Here is a 16,734-nt window from a genome sequence, read left to right on the forward strand (position 1 = left end):
AGATATTATAAGTCACTGTACAGTATAACAATCAGCATGTGGAGTATAATGTATAGTAAGTGCATAAACCTGGATAAACAGGATGAAGCTGCAGATCCCCATAATGCAGTAGTGTAGTACAACAGGCTAGAATAGAGAAGCAGGGCTGCTTTCAGATGTTTGTGTGGTCACATGACAGATGTGTGTGTTCAGCATGGACCAATCAGGAAGTGAAAATCACAGCTGTGCAGGAGGACAAAGACAGAAACTTTATATACAGCAGTTGGAATGGCTGAGTGTAAGTGCAGGCACATTATAGCAGCAGTGTGTATAGCTGAGTGTAAGTGCGGCGCATTATAGCAGCATTGTTTATAGCTGAATATAAGTGCAGGCGCATTATAGCAGCAGTGTGCATAGCTGAGTGTAAGTGCAGGCACATTATTGCAGCAGTGTGTATAGCTGAGTGCGAGTGCAGGAACAGTATAGAAGCAGTGTATATAGCTGAGTGTGAGTGTAGGCCCATTATAGCAGCAATGTGTATAGCTGAGTGTGAGTGCAGGCACATTATAACAGGAATGAAGAGGATGGGAAACACAAGGGCTGACAGAGACTGCAGGAAGCATGAAGGAATGAGCAGGGCAGATGTGGGCACAGTACAGCAGCACTCTGTCCGGGGAGAGAGGGGTTACAGCTAAGTAGAGATTACCCCCACAGTCCTTTCCCCTAAAGTATGCCCCAGCCTGAAGTGGATCTGCTATGATTTGGATAGTGAGGGAGACTTCCTGGGTCAGAGTACAGTGCTGTAGACCACCCTGTGCAGGCCATGCCCCCCCCCCCACACACACACACACTCCTGCTCCCACCTAGTACAGGGAGCTCTTAAACCAAAGCGATGCTCTTAAACCAAGTTACAATTTTAAAAAACTGTGAGCTCTTCTTGCAAAACGCTCTTAATCCAAGTTACTCTTAAACCAAGGTACCACTGTACTTATATGAAGCTGGCCTTAGGATGAGTTTACACTGTTCAGACGTGGAATATATATATATTTCAAATAATAGTCTCACTGGACCTACTTTAGAGACCCTGTTCTGCAATTTTCTATAAATTGTATATATGAAGGATATTCGCTTCTTCAATTGTCTACAAGAATATGACCGTTATACATTTTCTTAAGGATCATACTTGCTCGTTCAAGAGTAAAATCAATTCTGTTTCCTTTCCATGTAGATATGTTGATGCCATTCCACAGGAAGATTTGCTCAATGTAGATCCGCACAAGCTGCAAAGGGCTACTGAGCAGCATTTATTTACCAAGTTCTGGAAGAGATGGGAAAATGGGAAGAGAAAACCTGTAAATACACCATATAAAGGCCTGACAAAACCTGAGGAGGTATGCATTTATAATGCCTATATCGCGGTTATTCTAAGATTGTTTTTTCATGACATATTCCACTTTGTTTGTGGAATACTTTGGTTGATAAACTCAGTAGTTTTTTGTAAAAAAAACAAAAACAAAACAACATTTGTGCAAAAATTTACATTTCTTTATATTCAAAATTCTCTTTTTCTGAGAAAATAGTCATGCCACATGAACTAATTGTTAATGAAACATCTACAACATGTCTGCTTTATGGTGACGTAATTTGGTGAAAGTCCTTTTACTTTTTAGCATGTAAGAGGGCTTCGAAATTTGGAAAGGAATTTTTCAAAGTTTCAGGAAAATTTGAAATTCAGATTTTTTTTTAATTTTTTTGTTAATTTTTTTCCTCTAACAAAGCAAATACTAAAATAAGAAATAGTAGGCTGTCAAGAAACTTCCTCTCTTGTATATAAAGAATGAATAATAAATAGGTATTAATCGATAAAAAATAAATACTTTTTTTTTTAGGTTTTTATAAATATAAAAACTTTTTAATAGATATATTATAGATTTTTATATTTATAGAAACCCAAAAAAAAATTATTTATTTTTTACCGATTAAAGAGGACCTGTCACCCCCGTGCCGGGGTGACAGGCTCCCGACCCCCAGCTAAATCCCCTTATACTAACCTTATCTGGCCGAGTCCTGCTCCCGGAGCCGGTCCTGGGACAGAGATATCCTGGTCAGAAGCCGGCGTGCTGCAGAGATGAGTCCGGCTCCATTCATTCTCTATGGACGCCGGACCTATCTCCACAGTGTGCGCGTCGGCTTCTGACCAGGATATCTCTGTCCCGGGACCTACTCTGGGAGCGGGACTTGGCGAGATGAGGTTAGTATAAGGGGATCTAGCTGGGGGTCGGGAGCCTGTCACCCCGGCACGGGGGGGTGACAGGTCTCCTTTATTACCTAATTATTATTCATTCTTTATATACAAAGGGGAAGTTTCTTAAGAGCCTACCATTTTTTTTTTTATTATTATTTATTTAATTGGTTTTCAGGTGCAAACCAGGTAGTGTACTCGTTATCTACTCAACTATTTTCCATATAGAACACGGTTGAGCACACACATTTTTTATACTGTTTCAAAGCAAATACTAAGTGAGAAACGCAACTTAATATATATTTCCCTTGTTTCAATGTTTCTAGAAATCCCCCATGTTTGGCCGCAGTGTGTCACCTGACTCAACCACAGGCCTCAGACATGACAGAGGCCTTGTGTATTTTTGGGGTCTTTTTTTATTAGTTTTTTTTTTTTAGCCATTCTTCAGTTCTCAGCTAGGGACAACGGGGGGAGGCAGATACAGCATGACGTCCAGGGACGTCATGAGGCAGACTGGCACTGCTTTTCATGACGTCTCTGGATGTCCTCTTGGGGGAAGGGGTTAAACATGGTTAACCTGTAATTTTAGGCTACGTTCACACATTGTATGACACTGGCCGTTCCGTGACGCGGCCGGGTCACGGAATGGCTGGTGTCAGATAAGAAAATCCCGTTGCTACTGCAGTACCGGTCAGATGATCTTTAACCCCGCTGAGTTCTGATGTGGGCGCATCAGTGTGCGCCCGCATCAAAACTCCCCACTGCACACAATGGAACGTGCTGCCAGAGCCGCGCTCTTCATTATGTGCACTGACAGGTTCTCTACAGCCGATGAATAGTGGCCTCAGAAAACTAACATGTCAGTTTTTCCATTGCTGCTAGAGATCCCGAACGGAGCTTATACAATGTGTATACACTCCAGCCGGGACTCCATAGACGGCAACGTAACGTATATTTTCGTATTAATCACGGCCGTTGTTGCAATCGACAATGGGTTAATACCTGACAAGGATTTTCAGCTGCTGACAATCTGAGCATTACAAAAATCATTCCAGGAACTGTTGGTAGCATCATATGTAGGTCTACAGCCATATGGAGGATCAAAGAGAAGGCAGAAGACAAATTCTTACAGGGAGCTATTACATTATGACAAATATGCATAGGAAGTATTTACAGACATGGGTAGATGGTGCCATCTCTTACCATAATACTTAGTTCAGGCTAGATTCACACACATTATATGTAGACACTGCAGAGAGATGTTACTTTAAGAATAAGTTCACACACAGTAAAATAAATGTGTAAATGTGATTTTGAGTGAAAGTAAAGCAATGTGTTAACAGATGAAAAGAAAAAATGTGTTTTGCAAAGCAGATCATTATATGGCCGGTCAGAATAAATTACGGCTGTTATTCTATGCTGTGTGCACTGCTGGCCAATTTCTACGGCCATTGTTGCCGATCGCAATAACGTCCGTAGTTAATATGAGAAAATACACTGGCCGGGTGTCTATGGGATCCCGGCCGGAGCGTATACATATAGTATCACTGTCAGTATACACATAGTGTCAGTTTTCTGCGGCCCCTATTCAGTAAATAACGGCCGTAGAAAACCATGTCAGTGCACACTGTGAAGCGAGTGGCTGCGGCTGCACGCTTCATAGTGTGCTGTGGGGAGTTCTAATGTGGGTGAGCACAGATGCGCCTGCATCAGAACTCTGTGGGTCGAAAGATCATCCGGTCAGTACTGCAGTACCGTCCGGAATGATCTTTTCAGAGACCTGACGCTCCATGACCCGGCAGGCCGGTGTCTTACACCATGTCAACATGGCCTTACTGTGTGTGAACATAGCCTGAAGTCTATGGTGGAATATCAAATGCAGTACACATGATACACTGTCATTTATGGCATTTTGTGGCATTTTAGTGATCTAGTGCCCCCCCCCCATATTACAGCATGCTCTTTGCAAATGCTAATGATTTTTCAAATGTGGTACTACAGCAAAGTCCAATACGAGGTGTGTGTACATTCTAGGTGCAGGTTAGTAGTGACAAAGATTTTGATTTGTCTCCAGAAGACAAGACTGGATACAGTGTAATACCACAGCTTGTGGGGGTTTATTATGTGTGGTAAAATATACACTCTGGGTTTGCAAATAGTAAAAGGGGTGTGGCATATTGGATTTTAGGATAATTAAAGGTGTATATGTGCTTCTGTGGGATATCTGTAATGCATGCCAGGTGGTGAAGTGCCCTGATTGCTAAATCTTAATAATGGGGTGTCATTCTATGGTGTTTTATTAAGCATTAAAAGCGCTGAATGTCTGGGATGAAGGGATAGTATTTGTCTGCTTTTGATCCAGGCTTTCCAGGCTGTGTACAGGAGGGGGTTAGCTGTAACCTCTGTGGACAGTTCTGTATGTGGCAGATACAGGAGGTTCATCAGTGACGTAACCGGCACAGATGTTCTTTTTATGAGACAACTATAATAATTTTAGTTTGGATATGATGAGTAGAAGATCCTAATATAGTACTTAAACACTTCACGTATGACATGAAGTTAGTAAATCAGAATTTGCACTACAAAGTTATGCAAAACATACCATCTGCAGATTCAGTGCAACATGTCCAAATTCAAGGAGGCCAGACTGTAAGATCATGTTGAACTGCCTCTTGTAAGCAGAACAACTGTGATGGTAGCTCAAATTGTTCCTCTAGCTAGAAACTGCTGTTAATATAGAGAGATTTGCAGATTTTCAATTGGATTGAGTCCAGGGCTTCGAAAAAAAACATTCTAAGACAAAGACAGTATATTTTACACGTTAACGCTCTACATCATACATATATGGCACATGAGGATTGGGGTGGCATGAAGTGATCTCAGAAGCTGAAATACCTATGGGCACTGTCTGCTATCAGCAGCCCACACTAACTGACTGACATTAGTGATCATGCTGAGGCCCATCATTTAACCACTTAAAGGAGAAGTCCGGCGAAAATTTTTATTAAAGTAATATATTGCCGCCCAAAAGTTATACAAATCCCCAATAAAGTGCTTTTCTCCCTGCACTTACTACTGCATCAAGGCTTCACTTCCTGGATAAAATGGTGATGTCACAACCGGCTCCCAGAGCTGTGCTGGCTGTGGCTGCTGGAGAGGATGATGGCAGGGGGACACTGAGGGACACAGGGCACTGGAGGGACACTAAGCATCCCTCTGCCATCATCCTCTCCAGCAGCCACAGCCCGCACAGCTCTGGGAGTCGGGTCGTGACATCACCATTTTATCCAGGAAGTGAAGCCTTGATGCAGTAGTAAGTGCGGGCAAAAAAACACTTTATGTGCATTTCCCGTAATACGTGTATATTGGTGATTTGTATAACTTTTTGGGGAGCAATACAATACTTTAATAAAAAATTTTGCTGGACTTTTCCTTTAAATGCTGTGATCAGTAGAGGTTTGACAGTTTTCCTGTCTCTGTTGATGAAAAGCCTCTCCATAGCATGATGACACCACAACATTACTTCCGTATAGGAATGGTGTTCTTGGGGTATGGGAAGTGCTAGCTTTGCGTCACACAGCTTTTCCCCTGATGGACTAAAAATGTTAAATGTTAATCTCATCTGACCAGTGAGCCTTCTATGTATTATGAAGTCTGAACCTTTGTCTGACGAACTGCAAGCATTAAATAGTAACACAGTTTGTAAGCCTGAAAAAAAGACATATAAACATCCAGTTCAGCCTATTTTGCAGTGTTGATCCAGTGAAAGGGGGATTATTAATATAACATAAATAGGGGCAGTTAATAGGTTTAGAAATCTGTCAGCATTTTTCAAATATATACCATTTATGGGACATATGATGTAAACATGATGTTAAATTTGAGGTTATGATAGGGTATGCCATACTGTGGCAAACAAACTACAAGACAAGAAATTGACATACTGTAAGCGCTTGTACAGTTACTGCTGCTACACTACCTCCTTGCTGGAGCCCCAGTACTGTTAGTACATATGCTACTGACTCTTAACCTCTTAAAAGACACTGTGTTCCAAAGAGCTTGTTCCTCTACTAAACACATATCGCCATATGCTACTTAAAGCTCATTTCCTGCCTAAGCAATATGATTCCTATGTTTCTGTGACATACTACATTGCTTATCTGCTCAGATCACTTAGATTCTGTCTCGGACAGTTTCTTGACCCAAGGATGAACACCCTTGAACTCTTTTCCTCACTTTAGCCCTAAGCAAAATCCATTGCAACAAAGATCTGTCCAGAAAGGCTTTGGGGGAGATTTATCAAAGGGTGTAAAATTTAGACTGTTGCAAACTGCCCACAGCAACCAATCACAGCTCAGCTTTAGGCAGTGCTGAAAGGAAAGCTGAGCTGTGATTGGTTGCTGTGGGCAGTTTGCACCAGTCTAAATTTTACACCCTTTGATAAATCTCCCCCTTTGTGTCTAAATGTGAAACCCAGAGGAAGGGGCATATAGAATATTTAGTCCAGCAAGAGAGAGTACGATTATATGTCATGTGTAGTAAAGCAGCTTATTGACATATTCAGTTAGAGGAACTATTATTAAGTGACCATAATAATGTAAAACATATATAACCGGTCTAAATACATGTAATAAAAAGTACAGTTAGTGTTCCCACATGTTGGTAAACTTGTATGGCTGAAACCAGGCCCCCAGTGCGTTCACCAATGGCTATTAGCGAGGGTATGGGGGCATGGTTGTGGCTGCATGTGTTTACTGGTGGGAACATGGCCTTATGTCAGTTACTAATAAATCTAATGTCACAAATAGGGGAGGTCAACTGTTTTTTATGTCACATATTGTAATATAAAATAAAAAAAAATGGTATGAATATTTTTATCAATGTGATTCCTAGTCATAGGTATTAGAAGTAAACAGCAAATTAGTTCTACTATATAAACTAGTTTGAAAGTCCTGCTTCAAAGTCTTTATGTTGACGTGGTCCCATGTGTTGTCCTTTTCACCCTCCATTAAGGTGTCCTGAGGTGAAAATACAACCCTCTATTTCTGTAGATGTCATCAAGTATTTCCTGTTTACAGCCCCTATTTATAATGGACATCAGTAAAACAATTTTGTTGCAGGTGTGCATGCCGTAAAACCGCCTCATGAGGTGAAAGATCAGGGACAGTCCATAGCCCTGTCACAGTTCTCTTGCCTGAAGCTTATTAAAAAAAATGTTAGGAATTTTGAAGAACTTTGAAACTCTTTTGTTTTTATTACATATTTACTTTCCCTCGTTGTATTACTTTTTGAGTGAATACCGGGAAATTCCTGTATACTGTACCATTTTTTAAATTATGTATTTGTATGAAATCATGTTTTTGACAAAAATATAAAAGAGAAAAAAAGACTGTATGGTAGACTTTTGAGTAAGTTAGGCCCCTCTCAGTTCATAACTATGTAATATATGAGGTGACAAAGTAGACTTAGAATGAGGAGCACCATTACTGCTGTTTTAAGGGACAAACTGGGTTCCTAGGAGATTTCAGACAATGGTATTAGTGCCAAAGCAGTGGTAAAACAATTAAAGATCAGAGAAGCCACTACAAATTATTATTATAACTACTTCTAATATTAGTAGTAGTAGTAGTAGTAGTATAAATAGTAAGCATAGGAGCATGTAAGGGAATGTGACCTCTGTAGAGATTTCTCTTTTTATCATACTTCATCTCATATGACCTCCTTCATCTTTGTCTACCACCCGGTCCATGCTGTTCATGCTAGTTGCATAGTTAGTTGCCACTACTACCCCCCGCCCCTTCCAGTTTTCATTCAGCATGCGCCCTCATGCTTTACCCACCTTCACTTGCACAACACTATTCATAAAAGATGGATGGACCATCTTTTGCCTTGACCCCTTTTCTTTAAGCCCTTGGTAGATAGGCCCTTACTCCTCGTTTAATTTTACTAATAATTATGTAACTCTGTTTGTCTTAGTATTTTCTGTGTATGCACCCTCACAATTGAGAGCTACCTGCACCCTGCACCCCGCAGATTCGTGGTGGGCTGTCCAGATTGTCAGTCCAAGGGCTTTCCAAAGGACTCATCAGTATTCGAGTAAAGGCTCTAATATACAGTCTGATTATCAGCCAAAAAACCCAATCTTGCCCTGTGTAATAGGGCCAGTGATCAGCCGACGAATGAGCAACACTTGTTCATCGGCTGATCTGGATAACCCCTTTAATAATCCTGTTCTTGTAATAATGTATGCTAAAATACCTAGTATCCCCAATATCAAAGAAACATCTATAATTTAAAGTGGACATGTCACCACTCCTGGCCTGTCTGCTGCAAAAAACGTGCAATTCCCATGAAATAACAATACTGAAGCACTTATTTTCATAGCTGTGTTGTGCCATTGTTGTGTTATTTTTGCTGGAAATGTATGAATCAATAACCAACTGGATGTTACCAGTTTGAGGCATCTCCTAACAATATCCAATCAGAGCTGTCAGTGCCAGACTTGGTAGGGACACCCTCCCAACTGGTAACACCCAGTTGGTTATTGATATACAGTATATTTAGTACCGTATGTATAGGGTATTATGCCATCCAGATTGGCACTGATCAGGGTTTAGAACACATCTGGAATATTACCAGGGTGAATCTTGTATTCAAGGGGGCTAGTCCTCTTCTTCCTTGACTGCCCATGAGGGTCTCTGAGCGGTCTGCTGGAATGACAGCCTCTCCCATTTCATAAACAGGCAGTTCCTGGCAAGCTCCAAAGCATCGTTTAAAGGGTATGTTCTAACATAGTATTTAGCTCAGTATTTTTGTAAGTATTTTGGTCAGGGAAAAACTATAATGGAAACATTTGCACAGTTTCTGAGTTTGAAACCCACTCCTGGTTTTGGTTGAACAAATAATGAACAAAATACTGTGTGTGAACATATCCCAATAGATAAAGGGGTTATCCAGCGCTACAAAAACATGGCCACCTTTCCCCCTACTCTTGTCTCCAGTTCAGGTGTGGTTTGCAATTCAGCTCCATTTACTTCAATGGAACGGAGTTTCAAAACCCCACCAAAACTGGAGAACAGTAGTGGGAAAGTGGCCATGTTTTTGTAGCCCTGGATAACCCCTTTAATAAAGCATCTGGCTTCCTCGATAACCCCAAATGTGTGATCTCAGAATAGTGCGTTATGGTCCTTTTACACGTACCGATAAATCGCTTAATCGACTGTTTTACGATTTTAAAGCAACTATTTGTTTGTTATGCAGATCAGCGTTTAGACAAAGTGATAAATCGTTCGAAAAAAAACACGTTTTTACGATTGCTTTAAGAATGCTTAAGGCCATCTCACACACTAGGGTGAATCTTCGAAAGCCTGTTTAGATGAAGCGATCTGCGAATTATCAGCAAGCGACCAGCAATGATTTGAGAACATGTTGAAAAAACACAATGTACAATTTCTCACTCAGCGATTGATCGTTCGCTGTGTTTACAGGAGCAGATAATCGCTCAAATGCAATCGTTATCGCAAAGATTTGAACAATACTTTTTCAGTCTAAACAGACCCTAAAGCCTAAATCCCCTATTACACTGTCAGCGCTCATTTTCTCCTTGTTCCCCGCTTGCTGGTGGTGCTATTTCACGCAGAGGCAGTGAGCGGGTAAGTGCCGGGTAGCCCGCGGGGAGCTGCGGGGGGGCTGCCCAGGTGATCACTAGATTGTCCCGGCAGTCCATAGAGGATAGCGGCGGTCTGCTGTTGCCGCTCCTACTTCACTGCTATCACAGTCGTTTGCCTTTCAACATTTTGAAAGACAAACGACAGCAACGATCAGCCGACATCGTTCATGTCAGCTGACCGTTGCCTTCTATTACACTGGACGATTATCGGCCGTATTCGGCCGATAATCGTTACGTGTAATAGGGCCTTAAGTCATGTGATATACTACTTCAGGGAGTCTCCTAGTTTCAGGGCATTCAAAAAAAGGTGCAGAGGTGTTTCTTTAACCAGTGGGCACCTTGTGCAGTACCTGATGGACAGTATGAAGATATGACTTAAAGTGTCACTGTCGTGAATTTTTTTTTTGCAGAAATCAATAGTCCATGCGATTTTAAGAAACTTTGTAATTGGGTTTATTATCCGAAAAATGCATTTTTATCATTAAAAAGCAGTTTGAAGCTCTCCCCCCTGTCTTCATTGTTCTCCTATGGAGAGAGCTAAAGAAAAGACCAAAACAGGACAACAAAGAGTTAATCTACAAATCCCTCACCCGTTATCTGTTCTGACCATCACCAGTGACCTGTCTGAGCTCGGATTACAGCTGTCACCCAGCTCTGTGCCTGTAATCCTCTGTTATCTGCTTTCTGCTGCCGGCTAACTCCCTCCTTCCTCCTCCCCCTCCCCTCTCCCTAGAACAGACAGGGGACGTCTCCTGCAACAAGTCACAATTTTCAGATTTTTTGGAGTGGATGAAAAAGAGGAAGGAGGGGGGGACCTGGGAAAAGGCTTTTTACATGCAGATAATGGCAGATTTGGCTAATAAACCCAATTACAAAGTTTCTTAAAATCGCCTGGACTATTGATTTCTGCAAAAAAAAAAAATACGACAGTGACTCTTTAATAATACTGCACTCATTATAGTTTATCTTTAAGAAGGCCCATACAGTAGTTAAAGCTAACATGTCAGATTGTAGTCTTCCTCTTTAACTTTCTGTTTTGTGTTTCTCTGCATGCAGATAGCTCTTACATACTACTTCAGCACAGGTATTTAAACAACTGCAGTAACCCATTTGGAAAATTTTTAATGACTTATATGTAATAATAGTACAATACATTTTAACATGTGTTTACCTTGTGTACATATGTTTTTGCCTGTGTTGCATCATTGTTGCATAATAAGTACCATTGCCCCTGTTTCTAACTAGGGTTGTAGCATGTGTCTATAATCCCCCTTTCTGTAATGTATTAAGTATAAAATGTAGTAATTACAGTGATGTAATTGTAATGTACATTAATTTTCAGTACAGTGCTAATGGAAAATATACTTAACTAAAATTATAGGTAACATTGAAAGTGCACCATAGCAGGAGCTTATTCACTTACCAATTAGGCTATATTCATACATCTTTTTGTTGGCTGTATTTTTAAATGGCCGTCATTTTGAGCCAAACATACATTCGTATTACGCAAAATAAGGCTATGTTCACACAACGTTGTCAGCTCTGTTTTGAAAGGATGTCTGCCATTTTGAGTCTAAAATAACGGACGTCATTTAGCAGCCTGACCTCCCCTTAGTGCACTGACGGGTGTTTGTACATTATTCTAGTTTGGGGTTACTAATTGGCCTTTGGATGCGGCTTCATTGAAAAGTCCAATGAATTTAATAGTAAAAACCGAGAAAGAACGGTGACAAAAGAAAAACTGTGTGTGAACAACTAATAAAAAAACGTCCGCTGTTTGCAAAAGACATCTGAAAATAATGAAAATAAACATTATTTTGACGACTGTGGCTATAACGTCCGTTATTCAATACATTGTGTGCATTTGACATCCATCTTTCCATTGACTTCAATGCATTGCCATTGCAGTCAATTACATCGCAGCAAAAACGGACCTTATTTTAAATTGTAAAAGTGTCCGCCTTTTCTCTATTTTTGACGTGTGAAGGCTGTAATTTGCATATGACTGCAGTGTTTTCGTGTCAAAAATACGTCCGTCATACGTCCATAAATCAGAATCCTGAGACTGTCTACTGTGAAACTAAACAATTGTTATACATCCAAAACTGTGTTTCGGATATAAGAGAACTTATTCGTACTTTGCTTTTTAATTCCAGTGTTGGGTTTAATTCATTTATTAAACATGGCAGAAGGGTGTCTTTCGGTTTCCTACACTGCAATATTTATTTGATGCTGTATTGTATGTTGCAGGGTCACCAAGCTTAGAGGGAACAATGACCAGATTCCTAAATGCCATTTACTAGTTATAGTGAGGAGGAGATGAGAGGATAAGAGGAGATGTTGGCCTGGATTATTAGGGGTCATTCACACGTCCTTAGAATTCAGTCCCTACACGGACAGTGTTCTGTGGACTAGACCTGAAATCTCCCAGCATCATGATCAATTATCATGTTGGGAGCTTCTAAACAGTTCAAAAGTTTGCTCACCATGTATGGATGGAATTCTAAAGACGTGTAAATGACCCCTTAGTTATGGGGAATAAAAATTCAGGTGGTAAGTGAACCCTTTGTTGTGCTTTTTTTCCTCAAAAAGTGTTCATATGGCTTACAGAGAATAAACTGTCTGTGAAATGACTGGCACCTGTTTAAATCAGAGCAATTCACCAATACTGCAGCTGCCAAATACCATTCATGGTTTCATTCATCACTTATAAATCAGAGGGGTTTGGGACTTGAATAAACAGGAGAATATGCATACATTTTGTTCTGGTACATATAGTACATTTAGCAGCAATGTTTGATGCAAAAAGGGACATCTGCTGACCTGACCTTTAACACCTCTTATTGAAGGATAGGTGAATTTATTGCTCAAGTCACAAAGGTGAATGTCAATGAGTTACACTCGTTTTAAGTACCTGCTCAGTGCTGCTATATTCCCACTATATAACTGTTTATTTTCAAAAACATAACAGAAATGGATTAACATTTTCTAGCAGTGGTTAATGCCCTATTACACAAAGTGATTATTGTCCGTATTCGGCTGATACCTATCGTTATGGCTGATAATCGCTTTGTGTAATAGAAGACAACGATTAGCCGACATGCACGATGTCGACTGATCGTTGTTTTTTAAAGGGGTTATCCAGGGCTACAAAAACATGGCCACTTTCCCCCTACTGTTGTCTCCAGTTTGGGTGGGGTTTTGAAACTCAGTTCCATTGAAGTAAATGGAGCTTAATTGCAAACTGCACCTGAACTGGAGACAACAGTAGGGGGAAAAGTGGCCATGTTTTTGTAGCGCTGGATAACCTCTTAACATGCTGAAACGCTAACGATCAACCTGTTAACAGCAGACCACCTCTATCTCCTATGGACTGCCCGGACGATCTGGTGATCACCTGGGTGGCCCCTCCAGCTCTTGCCTGCTCCTCCTTGCTCACTGTTGTTGCATGTTATAGTGCTGGCAGAAGGTGAGGGAACGAGGAGCAAGCGAGTGCTGACCTGATAGGTTGGTGTTCGCTTGCTCTCCACATCGCCCCATCTAATATGCATACTCAAATAAAATGGCTGCTTAATTATAAAGTGCAAATTCACGTAAACATGTCTGGCCATATAAGCTCAACAGCGTACTCTTCGGGGGTTAAGGGGTTAAACGTAAACTCTAGAGCTGTAAAATGAAATCAATGCTTTAGTGAATCGAATCTATCTCCAGTGTTTGTATTGGAAAGACTGGTTTCAGAGAGGGCTTGGATTTGAACATTGTGCTTTGTATGTGACACCTATGTGTTTTGACCCTATGTCTTAATCATGGACTGCCAGAACTTTCATGTCTTTCTCTATTTGTTGTTTAAAATTCAAGGCTTACTGGACATGGTGGCAGATTTCCTAAATGAGCTCTGTTGTAAACATATGAGCAGTTTCTGACAATTCCTGCTGGAGGAATAATCAGAAGTTGGCCAGGAGGTTGTCATCCCTCAGCAAATGATTTGTGAAGGTGAAAGGTGGTATGTGCCAAGTTTCACTGGAGCGCTGAAACATTTCATTGAGGGAGATGACTCCATGCTGTGCTGGGGGGAGAGGGCAAGGTACATTTTGAAAGGGATTCAGAGATCAGAGTTAGCGCGTGTCCTTTGATTGCTTATTCCTTTTGCCTTGGCTGGCGTGCAGGTGTATGGGACATGAAGGAGGAAGATTAAGATAAAAGGAGCCCATCAATCTTTCAGTAAATGACTGTCGTGAGTCAATCTTAGCTGTCTGCTTAAAAGCTTCCTCAGTTACCCTATATACATCTACAGTATATACATATCAAGTTCACACTATGTAAAAACAACGGCTTTTCTTTCATAACAACGTCCGTTGTGCAAACAATGGCCTTTGTTTCAAAATTAACAGCCATTACTTCCGGTTCCGGCGCCGCCATGTAAAGACGTGTGGAGAGGGAGCTCTGCATCTTCACCCCACAATCCGGCAGCATCTCCCCCTCCACCGCTCATCTTTGCAGGAGCTGACACTGGAACCCAGCCCTGGGACACAGGAGCAATCTCCTGGCTCCTAACTTGGCCGGGACAGAGTACAGAGGCGGCCAGCAGGACATTCACTGCGCCCCGCCGGGAACGAGGCGCCATCTTGACCCGCAGCACCGCCCGGACACTGCACGCTGCAGCGGCCGGCACAAGCTACACATACCTTCCTGCTGTGATCTGCGGTCCAGAGAGGGGTAAGTGCTCCTGACCAACGGGCTGTGAGGCGAAGAGACCCGCCAGAGGGACTTGCCAGATAGGACTCAGAGGGGGCCACCATCTTGGCTGCCTGCGGCCGGAAGCTAGGCCGCTCATGGTCACGGCGCCATCTTGCCGCTCAGCTCAGCAGGGCACTCCCACCGCCAGGCTCCACATCGGGACGCCCTTGTCCCGCAGCGCAGGTCCACCGGAGGGGCTGTAAGGGTGAGCTGCAGCCTGTCTAGGGGTGAACATCAGTGGTGATAGTGGACTGGGAGGCTACCACTTTTGCCATATATATGCCCGATGGCCACAATCGCCTGAACACTGAACACTGGCCTTCAGGCACTGTTGTGCGCCCCTGAAGAAAAGGTTATAGGGGCAGACCTGGCATATACTGAGCTCCATCTTCTGGACTGCTCTGCTTTGAGGGGAACGGAGGCTCCATAAAGTTCCTGCTGAACTAATCTATTGTGTGTGTGGCAGAGTTTCAGTCTATAACAGTCAGCATATTCTCCTCCACATTATATCCAGACACCAAACTGTACCCCAGCCTACAACAGATATAACTATAACTTTGACCTTGATGGACCAATACCTGGTCAAAATGGGCACTAAAACCAAAGGAAAAGTGACCAAGCTGTCCAAGCAGATAACCCCACTGCAAGACCCTGCCCGGGAAGACTCTGCTTCCAACTCTAGCCTCCCTGAGCCTTCGGGCTCTACCCATCCCGTGGAGCCCCCAGCTGAGGACGCTTCTTTAGATTACAAACGTTTGGCGGAGGAGGTAGCCAGGCGCCTTGCGCCTGATATACAAAAAACCTTAGCTAACACGGTTGGACGCTCATTCCAGCAATTACAGCACACAGTAGCCCAGCAGGGAGAGCGTATAGATGATCTGGATCAGAGACTTCTCTCTATGGAAAATGACTTGGACTCGTCCTTTGCGGGGCTTCAAGAGCTACAACATGAAAACAAAAAGCTATGGGGCAGGGTGGAGGACTTAGAGAATAGATCACGCAGGAATAATTTGCGTATAGTGGGAGTCCCGGGGACCGTGCCCCAAAAAGACCTACGTAACTTATGTGAATCAGAAATCCCGGAACTGTTGGGCATCTCAAGGGTGTGCAAAGTCGAAAGAGCTCATCGTATAGGTCCTGATCTACGCCCTGCTGGCGAAGCTTCTCCCTCCTGCGGCACCACTAATCTCCGCCCACGTCAGTGCGATACCTGGACTATACAGACAAGGCCGCTATCCTACGTGCCTTTAAGCAGCAGAACCAGCCAATGCAACACAAAGGTCATAAACTATTACTCTTTGCAGACTACTCAGCGGAAGTATCCAGGAAAAGGAAGGCGTTCTCTCCATTGTGCTCCATACTGCATAAAAAAACAGTTGAAATTTGCCCTGGTATACCCGGCGACGTTGAAGGTCTTCCACCCCGATGGTATCACCATGACCTTCCAAGACCCTCAGGTGGCTGCAACAACTTTAGTCTTTGGCCCTCCTTCTCCTGACCAAGCAGCTGCGACTTCCCCAATTCGTGCAGGTCAGCGCCGTAGAGGACCGTCTGAAGATCAACACGACTCGTCTCCCCATGCAGACCCTTCCTGTGTGACTGCCCCTACAGAGCAACGAAGGAGAGAGCCGAGGAGGGCAGTATCATCGTTTGACCTATCCACCGATGTGGGATAGTGAGACATCTAATTGCCCGTCGCCATTTGGGGACCTGGGTTTCTGTGTTTATTACAAGTGCTTATAGGGTGGGATTCCATAGATGCAGAACGTCACATGAACTAGAAATGTATTTTATTATATGCGAGTCACAACATGGAATGTTAAAGGGTTAAAATCCCCGCAGAAACGTTTAATGATGTTGAGACACCTGAAGCGCCTAAAAACTGACATTGCTCTATTGCAGGAAACTCATCTCGAGGAGGCAGACTTCATCCGCATGCAGCGTTTATGGGTAGGCAAGGTGGTGGGCTCCCCAGCAATTCGAGGTAAAGCTGGTACACTCATACTAATACATAGACGCCTGGCCACACAAATAACTAATGTTTCCCATGAAGAAGGGGGTAGATGGGCACATGTAACCCTGCAGGGTCACTCCTCTCCACTTAGCA

The 16,734-nt window shown here is 42.6% G+C and overlaps 1 protein-coding gene across 6 annotated transcripts in view; it reads left to right on the plus strand.

The window, feature by feature from the left end:
- Positions 1-16,734, plus strand: part of LOC138798596 (protein phosphatase 1 regulatory subunit SDS22 homolog) — a 68,678-nt gene that overhangs the window by 31,279 nt on the left and 20,665 nt on the right. For all 6 annotated transcript variants that reach the window (XM_069979117.1, XM_069979149.1, XM_069979155.1 and 3 more), the window contains one exon: positions 1,208-1,370. In XM_069979117.1, coding sequence (XP_069835218.1) covers positions 1,208-1,370 — 163 coding nt within the window. The remainder of the gene's footprint in view (positions 1-1,207; positions 1,371-16,734) is intronic.

The sequence above is a fragment of the Dendropsophus ebraccatus genome, chromosome 1, assembly GCF_027789765.1.
Source record: "Dendropsophus ebraccatus isolate aDenEbr1 chromosome 1, aDenEbr1.pat, whole genome shotgun sequence".
Taxonomy (NCBI): domain Eukaryota; kingdom Metazoa; phylum Chordata; class Amphibia; order Anura; family Hylidae; genus Dendropsophus; species Dendropsophus ebraccatus.